Source organism: Mustela putorius, unplaced genomic scaffold (assembly GCF_011764305.1).
Source record: "Mustela putorius furo isolate JIRA1106 unplaced genomic scaffold, ASM1176430v1.1 tig00000788_pilon_pilon_pilon, whole genome shotgun sequence".
Taxonomy (NCBI): domain Eukaryota; kingdom Metazoa; phylum Chordata; class Mammalia; order Carnivora; family Mustelidae; genus Mustela; species Mustela putorius.
The window spans coordinates 11486740-11504070 of NW_025421481.1; the positions used below are offsets into that span (position 1 = coordinate 11486740).

The 17331-nt window shown below is 42.0% G+C and overlaps 1 protein-coding gene across 3 annotated transcripts; it reads right to left on the reverse strand.

The window, feature by feature from the left end:
* Positions 1 to 1390: 1390 nt before the first annotated feature.
* NUDT4 (nudix hydrolase 4) lies at positions 1391 to 16035 on the reverse strand. 3 transcript variants are annotated; one of them, XM_004748549.3, is made up of 5 exons: positions 15905 to 16035; positions 7520 to 7630; positions 6328 to 6372; positions 4569 to 4653; positions 1391 to 4281 (listed from the first exon to the last, which is right to left on the reverse strand). In XM_004748549.3, exons 1-5 carry the CDS (start codon positions 16001 to 16003, stop codon positions 4079 to 4081), a joined length of 543 nt encoding a protein of 180 aa, XP_004748606.1. In that variant the 5' UTR covers positions 16004 to 16035; the 3' UTR covers positions 1391 to 4078. The 3 variants fall into 3 exon arrangements, with proteins under 3 accessions (XP_004748606.1, XP_004748605.1, XP_044940784.1); XM_004748548.3 differs by having other exon boundaries at positions 4569 to 4656; XM_045084849.1 differs by lacking the exon at positions 6328 to 6372.
* Between the last annotated feature and the right edge of the window lie 1296 nt (positions 16036 to 17331).

Consider the following 17331-nt stretch of genomic DNA (forward strand, 5'->3'; position numbering starts at 1 on the left):
TCTTGGTACATAAATCTTTATCCACATCCCTGGAGAGGGTTTGGAATTCCCAGTATAATTTGATCAAAAGATGTGTTTTTTTAAGGTTCTTGATACACATTAATGGTCAAAGTATTCTTTTAAGGAATGAATTTGATTAAAAATTAAGAGTAACAGTGGGAGTTACAGTAGTGTCACTGGTATTTATTAAGAACCAGGAAATGTGATGTGCAGGTAGTATTTCCATATACTGTTAAAGAGTAACTTGGGGGATCATAAGTCATTTCAATCATACAAAGCAGAGTCACTTAAGACTGGCTTCTTGCAAAAAGAACTAAGCCTTTGGATAAATTTGGGTCTTTGCTATAACGCAATGCCGAGAGGCCTTCTCACTTGACTGTTAGAATTCAGCCAATGGCCCTGGTCAGGAAGATTTTTTTAAAAGGTGGGTGGGAAATAGTACCAGAGAAAAGATCACTTAAGTCTATTAAAAAAAAAAAAAAAGGGTTCTTGGTGGCTAGTAATGGTCTGCTTTGGATCTTGGCTATTAAGCCCTGCTCAGCAGAAGCCTGCTTCTCCCTCTCTCCACTCCACCTGGGTTCCCCCTCTCACTGTTGTCAAATAAGTTGTTCAACACCTTGAAATCCTGGGGGCCCTGATATCACTACCTGAGCTTAAGTCCTGCTTAACCAACTCAGTCACACAGATGCTCTTAGACTGTCTTTTTTTTTTTCTTAGACTCTGTCTTGAGGGCAGAAACCTACTGTGTGCTATGAGCAACAATGCTGGGCATAAAGCGGAGGATTACTGTGCAGCTTCTGGTAAACCTTAGAAATATAGGAAACAAGTGTTAGCCTGAAACTTTGAGGCACAATCAACTACATGACAACATTCCTGCTACAACCCAGTTTACTAGAAACAACAAACTTATTGTGTTTAGTCCCATCGTTTTTCTATGAAGTTCATTGTTTTTGCTCCAACAGTCAAAAACCAGATGAGATTTGAATGGAATTTTTATGTAAGAATTCGTAAGTTGGTCTTCAGTAGGCAGTATTTTGGGGAAATAGAAATTGTAGGGGAAGGTAACTTAGCCAGTTACACTGTAATTACAGAATAGAAGAGCTCTTGGTAATTATTAAAATTAACACAACCCATTGAGAAGCAGAAATAAGATAGCCATAGTGGGCCACCTTGAGACTGGTATCTTAACAGAGAAGTGTCTATTTCCGAGAGTAACAGGAACACTTCACTGGTGGACAATCCCTTTTAAACCAGCTAATCCCACTAGTAAGAGATCGATCATGAAAGAAAGTATATAAATATACTATGAAATGATGTGTATGACCACCCATGGGAGAAAAGTAAATTATTTACTGTGGAATGCCAGACACATTTTCCACTCGATGTTCAGTTATGGTTTAAAAAAAATTATTTCCATTTTTATTTGGTTTCCAAATATAAAAAAAGTCAAGATTCTTACACCAATTATCTCTGAGACCATGCAAAGCAATTTAGAGTGTATACAACAATCATTCCACACACACACACCCCTTGTTTTGCCGCTTTATACAACTGTTTGACAGAAAGTTGAGTGGCACATGCCTGGTGGGCAAATTTCACCTGTTTATTGAAACACACACACATACCCACACACACACAACCCCCAACAACAAATATTCAGGATAGTTTGCTACTTTGTGTCTGCATGTCAACTTATAACCTAGTTAACTTCTTTTATTTAGGAGGCACATGGGACTGAAAAATTTAGCTGCCCAATTTTTATCCATCTACACCACAGAAAGCAGAATGGGTCCCAACACTTTGTGAAGTTTCAAGGGTTGAGATAGTAGACACTGTCATCCATAGTAGATTCAACTATTGAGCCTGGAAAGGAAGGCTTTTCCTCCTCAACAGAAATGGAAATCTCTTTAGGGCCTTTCCTCTAATTTTGCTAGCCTGGATTCCAGAGGAATAGTGAAGAATCCCTCATGTGAAATTCAAAGTGCGACAACTGTGAAGTATTCTTCTGCATCATACCAATTTTTGCTAGTTGCATAGACCTGAAGACCGTTGGTTTGCTAAATGGCACTGAAGAAAATCCTGACCCTAGTGGCACTACTTAGTCCAAATGTTCTTGACCAAAAAAAATTATACAACAATATTTATAGGCTCAACTTTTAAGAGATGGCTGACAATACTGTACATATTTTACATGTCAAATACACAGTCTAGGAGTTTATAAAGTAAGTTCATGCATTATTACCTCTAAGAATATCATGTACAAGATCCCCCCCCACCCCCAGTACTTGTGACAGCATTTCAGGTGGACAGTTTTATATACAAAATCCAGTTCCTCTGCTGTGTTAAGGTATATAATTTAAAGACTTCAGCGATTACTGAGAAAAAAATCTTAAGTCCATTAAAGATTGAAAGTGTCAATCTGTGGATTTAAAATGTTTCCTTTTTAAAAAACACCCAGGAAACATAACCTATACAAAGAAAAATACAAAAATTCTGGATGATCATGTTTGATCACACTACGTAATTTAGAATGAAATGTCATTGGTTAAAAGTCTTTCTATTTTACTCATTCCTCTGACAGCATTAATTTGTGAACTAATATTTGTATTTAGTTCAGCTGCATTTATGGCACAAATCTTTTTCAAAACAGCTGCACCGGTTTTCCTTAGGTGTAACAGCACTCTATTTTTTAGCAGCAAGTATATTTTTAAAGGTTAGCAATTTGTAGAATGTACAACTATACTAACTTTCTACTCTATACTCACCAGTTATAATATTTACAAGGCTAACGCCTACATACAGAATCATCTTTCACTCCTCCCGCCCCATGTTTTTCTTATTCAAATGTTTCTGTCCTCCCGTCTCATTTCTGTTATTTTTGTTTTGTTTTGGTGGGGAAAGGGAGCACAGGGGCTTCAGACAAGGTACCTGTGTGTTTGTCAGTGGATTCTTGATTCCAAGTGAGTGTAAAGATAAGACAAAGTAATTCTTGGTTCAGGTATGTTCCAGTGCCCCAATAGTTATAGGATAAGTAGTACCTTACTAGCAACCTATGAAAGATGAGACATTCTTAGGTGTCTTAATAATCTAAGTCTGTAACAGTGGAACATCAAGGAGGCCATTTCTCAACTGTGATGTCGTCACCATTGACTAGCATTTGAGGTTAGACTCTTAATTCTGTGGGTCACTACTGGTAACCAGTAAGTTTAACTAGAGGGGTCGGTAAATTAAAAAACAGGAAACATTTACCTCAAGAGAATTATGGTTCTCAAGTATTCTGTGTAGAGAGATTATGGATAAAGGGAATTGGCAATCTAGCATGCTTAACTTAAATCTCATGAATACAGTTTTTCATGATGATGTATTTATTACATGCATCTTTCTTAACATACCTCTCTAAAAATCACCAACTGTATACAGTTAATAGTCCTTTAACAGAAAGTTCGGGTTATAGAGGGAAACTGGCCCTATCAGGTAGCTAGAGACGTACCAGTTGTGAAAATTTAGACAAATGAGTTGACAAATTCCTGAAAATAGCAAATTAAGTCCTTTGTCAAAGTAGTTACTGGACCATACAGAAATAGTCAAAATCTGGAATTTAGAAATTAGAACTGTGATCCTGTGATACACGTTTTCAGATAGACAGATTTCTTTAATATCAAGATTTTTATAAATTTTTACAACATAAGAATTTGTTGACTATGTTAATGCTGTGATGAGGAAATAATTTTAGAGAAAAGATCTACCCATAAGCTGATCTGACAAAAACCACAGACTGATGTCAAATGGACGAAAAACTGAACAAAATGTGTGAAAAATTGACAACTAGAATGGGGGTGTGGGTTGGGGCAGGGGCACAATTAAGGCATCTAAAAAAAATTCCACATGGCTTTGGCTTATTAAAATATTTTACATTTTTTTTTTTTAAAGAAGATCTGAAAACATCTGAAAAACTTGCAAATTGTTTGAAAATCCTGCATGGCAAATTCAGACAGTTTGCAAGCATCATTCGGATGTTTACCAAGAAAAATAAAGAGACCTCTCCCCACAAGACTGCACATGGGAGGTCCTCCCAGTTCTATCTTCTACTGGATGGCAACCCAGAGGTCTGTGCGGCAGTCACAAACAAGGTGTTGTTATCTGGAAGGGAAGGGACTGTGGAATTTCCATTGGTTGGAGAACAACCCAGCTTTAGTTTTTCCAGGTACTCTGCATGTACAGGCTTATGACACTGGAGAACTTTGATGGCATCTTCTACTTTGAACCATTCTCTCTTCCTTCCTAGAAAATAGCAGGACATTGGTCATTATACAGTAAAGTCAATTTAAAAAAGTAGGCCAATGCTTATAATGCCCTTCACGCCCTCCCCCCAAATAACTTTACCGTTTTTTTTTGGAATGACTTGGGACAATATGCTGGTGGAAGAATTTTAAGATAATTCAAGTGTGGACATACATATACTGATCCTCTTTGAAAAAGGGAACCAAAAGTAATTCAAGATGAAAACTATACAAGTACGAAATACTTGAATTAAGAGAATCCAGATGACAAAGGGAAAAGGAACTTACCTATATTAACAGAATCTTCCCAATCTTCTAATATTTCAGTGACAGTAAGAACATAAACATACGTTCTATGCTTTCTGTCTTGGTTCTGCTTGAATATAAAAAGAAAAGCATTTTAATCTCCAGGAGCTAGCTATTACACATTTTTGAGGGAAAAAAGTCAGTTGTGGCATACTACTGCTTAGCAATATTACGCATACTATGCTTGGCATAGGCAAGTATAATCCAGTCATATAACCCAGCACAGAAGTGAATTTTATGTGGGGGGGAAAAAAACATGTACAATGAGGAAATTAACTCCCCCAAGTAAACTTTTGGCACTTTGATTTCAACACATGTTTTTAAGAGACATGAAGTACCGATAGTTTAAAAAGCTTCCAGGTGAACTATGCGTGGCCAAAGTTAAGAATGGGTTACTCATTTCTGAAGTATTACCTTTTAGTCCCATGTGCTCAAACTCGATTTTTTACCCACATTAAAACTGCCACCTTGTCTTGTTTCTAGATTCAAAATTAAACATACTTTGGTTTTAAAATGAAGGGGCTCATCTTCATCTCAATTAAAAGTTAGCCCTGTCCACTATAGTCCAGGACTTCAGGTAACTGACGGATTTGAAAATTTTTTATTAATTTTTTTTTTTTAAGTGGACTCTATGCCTGACCCGGGGCTTGAACTCAAAACCCTGAGATCTAAAGCTGCTTGCTGTATGAACTGAGCCAGCCTGGCAGCCTGATAGTTGCCAGAATTTTTTCTACCACAAACAACCTAATTCACTCAATCCAAATAGCACATTACGTCTTTGGGAAGTAACAGAAACAACAAAAAATGAGAGGCATCTCTCACATAAAACATTACTGTTCATTATTTTTAAGAACTTATTGTTTTACTTCTATGCCTGGAAAATCAATACATTTATTATGCTATGTTCACAGATTCACTGAAATCACCAGGGTGAACAAGGAGGACAATTCTAACTTTCCCTTACATATTCTGAGGAGAAAGATACATTGGTTACTTTTTTCTGCTCAGATTCTATGAAATTTAGCATTTGTAATGCCAATACTACTATTACCACCGACCTGTGTTATAGAAGCTTTATTTATACTGTGAGAAGTTCCCTTCAAAAATCCTGTCAACATACTGAAATGTGCTTGCTATCTGTACCTTGGCTACTCTGAATTCTAGAAAACCCTCAATACATTTTTCACTTTAACCAGGAGATGGTGCTCTTCAATTGGGTAAAGCAAGTGCTGAATTCTGGGAAAGACTGAATACTAAAATTTGAGAACTTTACAGGAGTCATCAATTCTACCAAGTACTGCACAATTTCTGACTTCCGTGGAAAGCCTTTTCCATTATTTTTTTTTTAATTGAGAGGGAGGAAGGGAGGCCTGCCCATGCAAGCGTGAGCAGGGGCAGAGGCTTAAAGAAAAATCCCAAGCAGACCTCCCTGCTAAGCAGTCCTCCCTCCAAGGACCCTGAGATCAAGACCTGAGCCACAATCAAGAGTGGGCTGATGTACTGACAAAGCCAACCAGGCACCCCCTTAAAAATAAAATGTTTACGGTTCTACCAGAAGGACAAAACTAACCTTTAAGTAGTACCTTGAAGGAAAAAAAAGCTTAATTCCCTCCCTCTTAATCCTTTTAACTTACTTGCTTACTGATAGTTTTAGTCTGCTCAGGTTGTGCCAGATTATTTGGCTGGTTAGGAAAGAATGGTTATAATTCTATTATTTGAAAGGATTACTTTAGCTACTCACCTCAAATATGCCCAGGAGTCTGCCTAACTTTCCTTTGACTCCAGCCTATTAAAAAAGGATGAAGTAAAATTGTTACCTTTCCTAAGAAAATTTATACTGAAGTTATTTTCTGACTATTTCAACTTTTGGATTTAAGCACAACAGGCCCTCCTATACTAAGCCTGCTTCTGTGAAGGTTTTTTTTGAGCAATGGCAAGATTCACGACCTGTGGTCTGCTATAAAACATGGCTTAATTTATTCCATATGCAAGTTCAGACTGACCAGATTGACTGTCTTTTTTTTTTTTTAAAGAAATGACAGGGACTGACCAAAAGTTAGACTTTCTACCAATGTGGGACAAATTTAATGAATGAAAAGACGACTTTTCTGTACAAGTATGACCCTTCTTACTTTAAGGACTGTCTTTCTGCCCCACCTCCTTTTTTCTTCACATGGCTCAGGAGGTACAATTCTTTTTCTAATGTTACCCTTCGAATTCAGAGTCCTCATTACTTTTACCCATTACTGTAACAGACCAACTGGAACATCATATCCGCACCACAACTAACACATTGATACCTGCTATATCCTCTATCTAGGAAATGTTCCTCCCTCAGGAAGCGTTCATCCTTTAAGACCCATCTCTATGAAACCTTTCTAACTAGAGAACCAAGACCCAATGAGAGCATTAGAATTTGCTTCCCGTTTATACCCTAACTGCTGCTCAGTAATTTAACAAAGCAAATTCTATCTATGAGCAACTTTAAGAAGATAAGCAGGCCATGTATGCTTTTGTGTATTGTGCGTGCCTCATTTTATTCAGCTTTAGGATAAAACAAAAGCAGTCTGCTTATTCCTCTGACAAGTCTAGCACATGAATGTCTCTGTGCATTCCAGTGTACTACTAGCTGCTCAGAGACAAGGTCCCCATATTATCTACTGATCACTCATCAAGCTTGTCGTCTGTTAAACAATTCTGGGGGACGTCTACATTGCTTTTAGCTCTGTTTTACCAGTTAGCAAATGTATCTTCTTAGCAAAATGCTACCTTAGTTGCCTGCTTAAAAATGTTGAACAAAGAGAGAACCCATGTGACCTGCCTTGTTGTCTTCTCAGTGCACATGTAGCCCAAGCGCCCCACAGACACTGTAAAACTTCCCAAGCACAGCCTGTGTGCAAGGACAGCCAATAAGCTACTGCAGTTTATCTCACCTCTTCGTACACCTCCCTCACGGCAGCGCCACCAGGTTCCTCCTCTGGCTCCATGCCTCCTCCAGGGACAATCCACTGGTCAGGGTACCGGCTGCTGCTCACCAGCAGCACCTGCAAGGAGGAGGACCACCGTACACTCCTGCTGCCCAGGGAGCACCGCAGCCCCCCAACACCACCCTCAAACCTCCACTGGGCTGGGAAGCCCTTCCGCATTAACACACCTTTCAGAGTCATTCAAATAAGAGGAGTGCAGAGTCTATCACAAACAAGCAATGACAGCTTTTGTACACACAGTTTTTCAGAATTCAACAATATTGTGCTCACATTACTACACCATCTGAATGAACCTAATGAAATCACTTTAACTACCAGATTCAATTCGTGACATTCCAATTCTTGGAGACTAACAAAAGATAGAAGCCAAGACTTGATTTACTAGCCTCAGAGCTGTATGTGCTTAGGTTTGTGGTCATAATATCTGTTTTTTAAATTACAGAATCTTATCATTCTCCCAAATTTTAAGAGTATGTGACCCCAGGCTCATCACTGTTCCCTCACCTATGGAATGTATGAATACTTAAAAGGTATCTAAGACTGAGAAAGGAGTAGGGAGATTCAGGTAAAGCCAATGCTCAGTATATAGAGAGTTCCTATTGTATTTACGCTTACAATTGGGTGGAAAGAAGTAATCTTCATATTCCGAACTAAGTATAAACGAACAAAAGTCACTTCTTTTCTAACAGGCAGCTGTAACTTACAATCTAGAAGAGGGCTGGCAAGCTACAGTGTGTGTACAGCTTGTTTCTGTACAGTCTGGGAGCTAAAAATGGTTTTGCATTTTCAATTATATGAAGTTCAAATTCCAATGTTCATAAATTAGAAAAATCTAGCCACACTCATTCATTTTTACATGTTGTCTATGACTGCTTTCATACTCCCAACAGTAGACCTGGGTAGCTGTGACAGAAAGTGTGGCCCACAAAGCCCCAAAATATCTGGCTCTAAAGGGAAAGTCTGCAGACCTCAATCAAGAGTAGCATTAACCTTGAAATATGCAAGCACTTTTTTAAAAAAAAGGATGGCATTATCAGATTATCCTAGAGGATCATTATTTTAACAGTGCCTGAAATAAGAATTATGTATTTATCTTATGAATGAAAATTTGTGAGCTAGGGTAGGTTAAAATTCACCCTAATTAAAACACAAAAGCTATGATAAATAACCAAAGGTATTTGTGAAGTAACAGGTGCCTTAATCAACTTGAACAAAAATGTTCACCAAATTACCTTGGTATACTGCCTTCAGAACGTAAACCATTCTCACCAGATACATCAATCAATTCAGAGCCAAGTTCAATCTGTGAGGTGTGTACTGGTTGTCCCACATGCATGCCAGTAGTTCTATCTGCTCAGCTCCATCCCTACTGCCAGCAGCTGCTGGAGTGGAGAGCTCACAGCCAGGATGGGAGTTGCCTCCTACTCGAGGAGGCCACCAGGAACGCAACCTTCCCCAACTTGAAGTGCCAGGCTGACAGTAAACAGTTCAGCAACTCCCACCTTTCCCCAAAAAAACCTCTAAAGTTCGGAGTTGGGAGTTCAGGGAACACGTATCCAGGCACATATTCCCTCAATCTGAAAACTAAGCAGCAAATTTTGGCCTATGGACACACCATCATTGCAAAATGATCGATCAACATTCAAGGGGCCTGAGCATTGTTTCCCTCATTCCTCATCTGGAGAGGACTCTATTGCTTCTACTGGGACTTGATTCCTTCAAACGAAATTAACTGGCAAAACAGTGCAAATCCAGAGGAAGCACTACCAGATAACAGCTGGTAAAACCTTAGAGAATAGTTATGGCTGGGACGCCTAGGTGGCTCAGTTGGTTAAGCAGCTCAGGTCATGGTCCTGGGGCCCAGGGATGGAGCCCCTCATTGAAGCCTGCTTCTCCTTCTCCCTGCTGCTGCTCCTGCTTGTGCTGTCAAATAAATAAAATCTTTAAAAAGAAAATATTAATGGCTGACACTGAAGGTACCACACCACCAAGTCCAAATATCGCAATTCTTGTAAAATGAAATGTAAGCCTTAAATTTAAGCTTTCTTAAATATTAGCAAACAGGGCTTACATACCAAAATTAGAAATTACAGAGCCAGAATAAGCAAATCCAGCAAGTAGAAAACACTGGTTTGAACTTGAAGATGTTTTTTCCAACTGTACAGATCACAACCAAGGTGTGTTTCATTTCTGGATGCACACACTGAAGGCTGCTGATCTACCATTCAGTACACCAGTACCATCCTCTCTAAAATCAAGCGTCTGTCCTTGTAGGGCTGTTTAGTGTTAATGAGAATGAAACACCCTAAGTCCTGGCCAAGGCACCTGAACTCCCATTACAAATTACTCAATATCCTCAAAAAAAAAAAAAAAAAAGAAAAAGCCATCTTAACATTTCTACAACATCCCCAATCTACTAGATCTGTAATATAGGTTTAGCATGCTCACTGATGCTCTGAAAACATTATTACTGAAGTAACAGAGGTTTTGATATCTCATTCAGTTAGGAGTATACACCAAAACACCAACAGCTGGCAAATCCATCCCTGGTTGTTCATAGGTTTTAAATTCCTTTTCAAATACTTTTCTGGGCATTATTACATTTTGTGTATCCAACAAGGTAATAGTCTGCCACATTAGTGACAAGGTGACAGCTGTGAAGAGGACATTCAGCCTTCCAGATAAGCCAGAGTTGAGACCAAAGGCAAGATTTATAAAAAGGAGGTTAGCCAACCCACCAGGCTGCAGAATTAGACTTGAATCAAACTCAACCTCAAAGCCAGTGCTGTTAGATTGTGAAAAGTGAAGACATTTCCTTGATTCAACCCGCTCACCTTCATATAAGCATTCCTGCTGCTGTACTATCAAACCTCAACCCCTCCTTCCATGTATTGAACAATTATCAGAACACACCACCATTTCCTTATCACAGTTAAGAAGTCAATTCTCACACTTGTCTTTTTGTTAGACAACGTTTTAAGCATTTGGAATGTAAGTAGTAATTATAATGGTCTACTTGGAACCAGCCCTTAGTCTTACTGGACAAAGGTCTGTGAATGAATTGGGAGTATCTCTATACTCTGTATCACCTAGTGTAAGTCCTCCTCACTGGGGGTGTGTAAGAGCTTATAAATGGCGGGGGGCGGGGGATATGCTGTGTAAGGTTTATGTAACGCAGTTATGCCCTCAGAAGATGCAGGTACTTGAAATTCCTATACACCACGTGGCCCCCAAATGTCATTTGTGTTTCAGCTTTTACCCTTATTAACTGTTCTTGGTCACAGTCAGCTTCTGGGAACAACTAGTCATTACAAATGACTACTTCTAGTGGGGGCAAGCTATCTGGAGAAACTCGGTGATCCCTAAATGGAAGAATGAAGAGTTATATTTTGTGAATTATAGTTATTTAGAAGCTGTATTGGGGTTTTTGTACTTTCTTCCCACATTATCATGAACCACGATGCATGAATGATTAAACCATCTCTACTGTAGTAACTATGTTGTAGGTATTTAGCCAAAATTAGGCCAGCAAGCAGCACATTAGGAACACCAGTGTACACACAGACATTTTAAAAGATCAATGATTACTGTATCCATTAACTGTTATTAATAAACAAATTAGTACTACTTTTTGGACTATACTACAGTGCACTGAAGAGGCACAGTGCTAGAGGAGGATCAGAAATATGGGCTCATTTTGGGAAAATGTGCTTAACCCAATGAGATTACTGTTAAGCCTGGAAAAAGATCAAAATTCAAAATCTGAGGTGTGGGTTCTACTGAATGCATTTTTGCACCACCAGAAAGTCAAAAAACCACAGGCTGAAACCAGTGAAGTCAGGGACCATCTGTATGAGATTGGTAGATGGATGAATGCCAAGTTGCGCTAATGACATTTTCTCCTAGTATGTCAATGTTCTGAAGCTCTAGGTAAGCTTTCTTTCACCATTTACAGAAAGCCTTAGTAATACATACCAAGAGCCTGAAACAGATGCAAATTTTGCAGAAGTGCCTTTCCTTTGGAAAGTGGCTGGCTGAGTGGCCTAAGAAGCCCTTTAGGTTTGGGAGAGCTTTAGGCATAGGTGACATTTCCGATGTTTAGAAAAAGCTGCCTTTGGAGAGTTAATTTTAATAAAAGTGGTCTCCATTTGAGGCAAGTTATCTTGTAGGACTTAAAATCTAAAAGGATTTCTGCAAAGCTTAAGCCCCAGAGTTTACATCTGATAAGTCAGACTACCTACTGATCCAAGCAGACAAATGTGGTAGGTAGAGACTTAACCTGTACTAGAAGTCTCTTTCTTATTAAGACTTGTTTTTATTAGGGCTCTGGTTTTGGAATTCTGCTTTCCCTACCAATTCTTTTTAGAAATCTGCTTTCCCTCAAGGCTTAGTTTTAGTGCATGATTTTGTAGAATTCAGACATTTAGTTAATACACATTTGGCATTTAGCAGACTGTAGAATGCAGCCCCTGGCTCAAGGAGCTTAAAAGCTAATTAGGGGAGTAGTGGGTAGTCTTTAAGGCTGTTTTGTTAGTGTTTCTCCCTCACAACTGTGCCTGGATTCCACCCAAAATCAAGTCCTTTCTATTTCTCTTTTTAGCATTCTATCCTATTTTGCTGCCAGATCATCCACGAGCTTGCATACATTTAAAATGTAAATGTTCCTTGTTCAAAACTAAGTGTTCCTTTCTTGCCTAGCAACTCCTTAGCCTTACATTTAAGGTGCTTTTTTTCCCAGCAGTTCTCTGTCCTATGCCATCCTAAGCTGCAGCTCAACTAACCCACAGCCCCAAGTTTTGCTGTCTGTGATGTTTGGTCCTTCCTCTCTCACTTCCTCTCTCACTGAAATCCAGTGGATCTTAACCCTGGAGCATGTTAAGTTACTCTTCCCTTACTTTATTTCCCTTTATGTAGGTCATTTGTCTACCCTCCCACTGGAGGGTATGTTTCTTAGGAGTTGACACTTTCCATCTCTGCAGCCCTGTTCAAACTCTCATATACCAATAAGTTCAAAATAATCTATTTTTGGTTACCTTTTGTGAATGTATTGTTCTTTTTCACTGTACAAGCACAGTATCCCAGCTAATCAACGGGAAGCTTATTTTGTGGGATTCTGTGTAAGCCCAACTGCCAAAACTTCTATAGGGTCGTTCCCTATAGAAATAACTAGTTGACCAAGAATCAAATGAACAGAAGATTTAGAAATAAAGCACCTGGGCTCAAAATTATCTGCCAGCTTTTGGGACCTTGGGATAAGTTATGTCTGCTGACTTATTTCCTCCTGTACAAGAGCTAATGCTTTTTACCTCACAGGGATGATAAAATGGGCAAATATATACCCCCCCCCCCCCCAAATAAAGACTGCTGTTAGGACAACCTTCTTTCCTAAAACAACCTGTTCTCAACTATGGGCTGAGAACTCCAGGAGAAGAACCATACTGGAACACTGTAACTTTTTGTGGTCAAAGAGCAATTACTAGGGACGCCTGGGTGGCTCAGTTGGTTAAGCAGCTGCCTTCGGCTCAGGTCATGATCCCGGCGTCCTGGGATCGAGTCCCGCATCGGGCTCCTTGCTCGTCGGGGAGCCTGCTTCCCCCTCTGCCTCTGCCTGCCATTCTGTCTGCCTGTGCTCGCTCTCTCCCCCTCTCTCTCTCTGATAAATAAATAAAATCTTTAAAAAAAAAAAAAACTAAAAAAAAAAAAAAGTGCAATTACTATTATTTTATTTCAATTGACACTCTGTAACATTTCATCCTAAAATAAAGGCATACATTTAAATCTCCCAACCAGGACCTAAGTGGTGTTAACCCAGTGTGTGTGTGTGGGGAATTCTCACCTGTTAGCTAAAGAGGTGGATTCAGGCTGTTTTGTATTCTATCCTTGGAAGGCTACCAGTGTAATTTTAGTAACGTGGGAATAAATTAATAGGAAAACAGCAAGATGTCCTGGAAAGCTAACAGGGGTCATTTTGTAACTATCATATAATGGAAAGAGCCCCCAAAACTCACAACTCCAGAAATGAAGATCCTAGAGAGATACATGTGAAAGTTGGCTGTGCATTTCACTTAGAAAATTCTAGAGCCTTCCCTTAGAACATAAATTCTGACTTGGTTTCTTCATCTGCACTGTACCAGATTTGCCAAGTTTTACATAACAGATTTCTCTAATACTCCAGAGCTTGCTCCTTACTTCATTTTATGTAATGGCCGTAGCACCTTCACTCAACTAGAGGCTAGAAATTTAGCATTTATTACAGTAGGGAACAATTTCCAAGCACAAAAATAATTCATTGATCTACTAAGGTTATCTCTGAAGCATTCTTCAAGCTTTGCTTTTACTACTCACACAATACAGATCATTTCAATTTCCTCCCATTTCCTGTATTTTGTCCTGGGAACTGTTTTATTTTTTTTCCAAAGCATGAATTCCAAGTTCAGGTTATGGCAAGACTTCAAAGTTATCACTTCCAGAGAGTCTTCCAAGCTTAGCCTCACAAAATCTCTCATTCAGCAAATAGTGTGCACCCAACTGCTAAAGAACCCTGTGCCAAGAGCCCAGCATCAGGAGCAAGGAAGGGCTGGATCCTGAATTGTGAATCTATTTATGTCGTTTGGGGAAAGTACTAACAATCTCAACTGTCTCCTCACCTATGAACCAGCACTCAGAGGATGAAATGTAACAAACCTACAGGTCTTCAGGCAAGCAAGCCCCACGTATCCTAAGCACTCAACTAAGAATGTGATTACACAATAGTGAGCAAATCAGACAAGATCCTCGACCTTTCTTGATCACTTTGGGCTCTTCTTTTATATTCAAAGCTTGCTTTTTTCCTAACATGGCCCTCCCTCAACAATGTTCTAATCTTTTTAAATAATGGAATATACTTAATGCTTATTGACTATTTATTCTGTGAATGTTAAAAAATCTTTCCCCTCCCACCTTCTAGCTTTCCTAACTGGGCCCAGGTCATAGTTTTCTTCTGAAAACTCAAGAAAATTTAGGCTAAAAACACTTACAGGCCCCAAACTAAGCACCAATCAGCACTAAAAGGCTTGGTTTCTTAAAATAAATAAATAAAGGCAAAACAAGAGTTTGAAGAGCATCATTTGAAGCACTTTGATTTTCCTCAGCATAGTAAGAACTATGCTACTAACTGTATACACTGTGTCATACTCAGCCTAACTACAGGGATCAGCAGTAAGGAAGCCGTTACATTTCCTATCTCCAGCTTTAGCCTGGTATTTTATTGGACACAGTTGGTTATGGAAGCAGAACTCTTAGTTTTTTCTCTGCCTAATCATTATAGGAATGGCAATGCTTTATAAAAGATTTTCATGGCTACCAATCAACTAGTATTGCCTTAAGCAAATTTAGAACAGTGAACCATTTTAAAATTAAATAAATGTAACATTGAAATAAGGAAAAACTGCTTTCCAGGAAAAACCTCAAGGGCCTCCTATCAACCCAACGCAGGAGTATGAATTACAGAAGACTGACTGCTTACGCTTAGAACAAGGAAGGATGCTCCTCTGCAGATGTCAAACCAAACAGCAAAGTAAAGCAGCCTTGGTAAATAACGCTGAGAACTAGAGACTACGCTCTGAAAATGGCAACTTTGCCCATCTCCCTCTGGCCTTATTCCACATTTTTCACTAGCCATCTTCCTGCTGTCAGAAAACTTTAAAAAAAGGTGGCCTTAAAAAATACATATATCACGGGTAATTATGCCAGGTGCTTACGGGTTAAAGGGTCCACATCCGAGTCCGATTTGAAAAACCAGACTGAATGGGGCTTTATTTTAAAGCACGGGGTCTGTTTGGCCAGTCCACAAACATCCCTAGGTTTAATCAGAAAACGCAAACTGCTGTAACGTTAAAGGAAAATGTAACAGAGGCAGCGGCAGGAGAGCTTGGGTTGCAACACTCACGCCATTTCTGCCGCCTCTGTTAACACTCGAGGTTTATCTGGCTTTACACTCAATTCGCGTGTTAAGATGGTGACTCCCGCCAGAAGCGACCTATTCCGCCCGGGACCTTCCCGCGGGCCAGGAGACGTCTGGGCCTCAGGTCCTCACGCCGCCCACCAGAACACTGGGCTGGGCCAACCCCTTTGTCTCCTCCATCAACCCAGAGAAAGGAAGGAAGGAGGGAGGGCGAGCAGGAGGGAAGGAGGGAGGGGGGCTAATCCCTCCCAGCCCCGGGGCCAGACGAGGAGTCGGGCAGGGAAGGGGGAAGGCGAGGACCCCCACCCCGGCCGGCCGCGCCCCCCACGCCCCCGCCCTGCTCCGGCACCCCAGCCGCGGAGGGTACCGAGCGCGCCGGCGGCCCTCACCTCGTCCTCCTGCTCGCTCCGGAAGCACAGGCACGCCGCCCGCTTCTTGAAGCCCTCGCGGTCATAGGTCCGCGTCTGGTTGGGCTTGAACTTCATCATAGAGGCGGGCTCTTGCTGCCGCTGCTGCTCCGGCCGCCGCCGCGGGGGCCCGGCCGCCGCCACCCCGCCGGGGAGTTGGGGCGCGGGCGAGTCGGGGCACAGGGGGGCGCCGGGAGGCGAGACGGCGGCGCGGGGAGTGGCAGCGAGGCCGGTCAGTCCCGGAGTCGGCGGCCGCTTCGACGCGGGGCAGGGAACAAGCGCGGGTCACTGCAGCCCGGGTGCCGGAGAGGAAACGCCGCCTCTGCCCGGGCGTCCGCCGCTCTCCATGGAGCCCGCCGCCCGCTCGCCTCCGCTCTCTCCTGCTGCCGCTGGAGGTGGCAGCGCCGCCGCCGCTGTCGCTGTCGCCGTCGCCGCCGGGGGGGAAGAGCGAGGCTCGCGCGACAAGAAGACAGTTGTGCGAAGTCCCGGCGTTCAGGCGGCAGCGCCGCGGCAGCTCCGCGCCGCCCCCACCGCGCGTATATTTAAGTGGGCCCGCGCAGCCCCGCCCCCGCGCGCCCCGCCCTGCGCGCGCCCCCGCGCCTGCGTGCCAGGACCGTTGCGGCGGGGGAAGGGCGGCAGGGGGCGGGGTCTCGGCCGCGCGGCCGCGTGGGTTCCGCGGAACCTGAGGCGCCTGCTGAGACACCCGTGAGTAGGAAGCAGCAAAGCCCCCTCCCTCCGTGTGTATAAACACCGCCCCTTGCCCCGCGGAGACCTTAAATGCCGTCTCCAGGAGAGGAGGTCCCCCTGCGCACATCTCACAAAGTTGCACCCGGGTCAGGCAGCGCCTGGAGGCGTCGCGGCGATGGCCGTGTCCGCAGTGACGGACGTCCCGAACTCGCCCGTGAGGTGTTGGGGGGGACGGGAGGGTGAGGCCTAGAAAGGGGAAGACGTCGGTTAAGAGGGTTTTTGTTTGGAGGGTTTTTTGTTTTGGGGGTTTGGTTTTCCGGAGGAAAGAAGGCAGGTTTCTTTCTCCCTTTCCTTCCCTTCCTCTTCCTCTTCCTCTCTTTTCTTTCCCTGTCTCTGTCTCTGTCTCTCTCTTTGCTTAGGGGGTCGTTTGCATTCTTTCAGGAGTCCGTCCAAGCCTTCTTTGAAGCCATAGGTAACGACCTCCACGTGGTCCCACGCTCCGAAACGTATTCATTAATATTGGCGATGGCTAATATTTACCAAGTGTTTTGCACTTGCATTTCACACTAAGTAACGGGCACAGTTAGGGACTGGGGCCAGCACATATAATAGGATTTCTGCCATCTGGGAGTGTCAAGTCTTCTAGGGACTTGGGACAAACCTTTCCATTTCAGATGGTCACTCAGGTTTTAAGATTGGAGCCGGGAGGTCCCCGTGTTGCG

Excerpts from the sequence above, each read along its gene's own strand:
- NUDT4 (XM_004748548.3), bottom strand. The coding sequence starts at position 16,003 with ATGATGAAGTTCAAGCCCAACCAGACGCGGACCTATGACCGCGAGGGC. Across the intron at positions 6,373-7,519 it reads TGAGGGAGGTGTACGAAGAG|GCTGGAGTCAAAGGAAAGTT; the intron begins GTGAGATAAACT and ends CTTTTTTAATAG. Across the intron at positions 4,657-6,327 it reads GACTCCTGGGCATATTTGAG|CAGAACCAAGACAGAAAGCA; the intron begins GTGAGTAGCTAA and ends TTTATATTCAAG.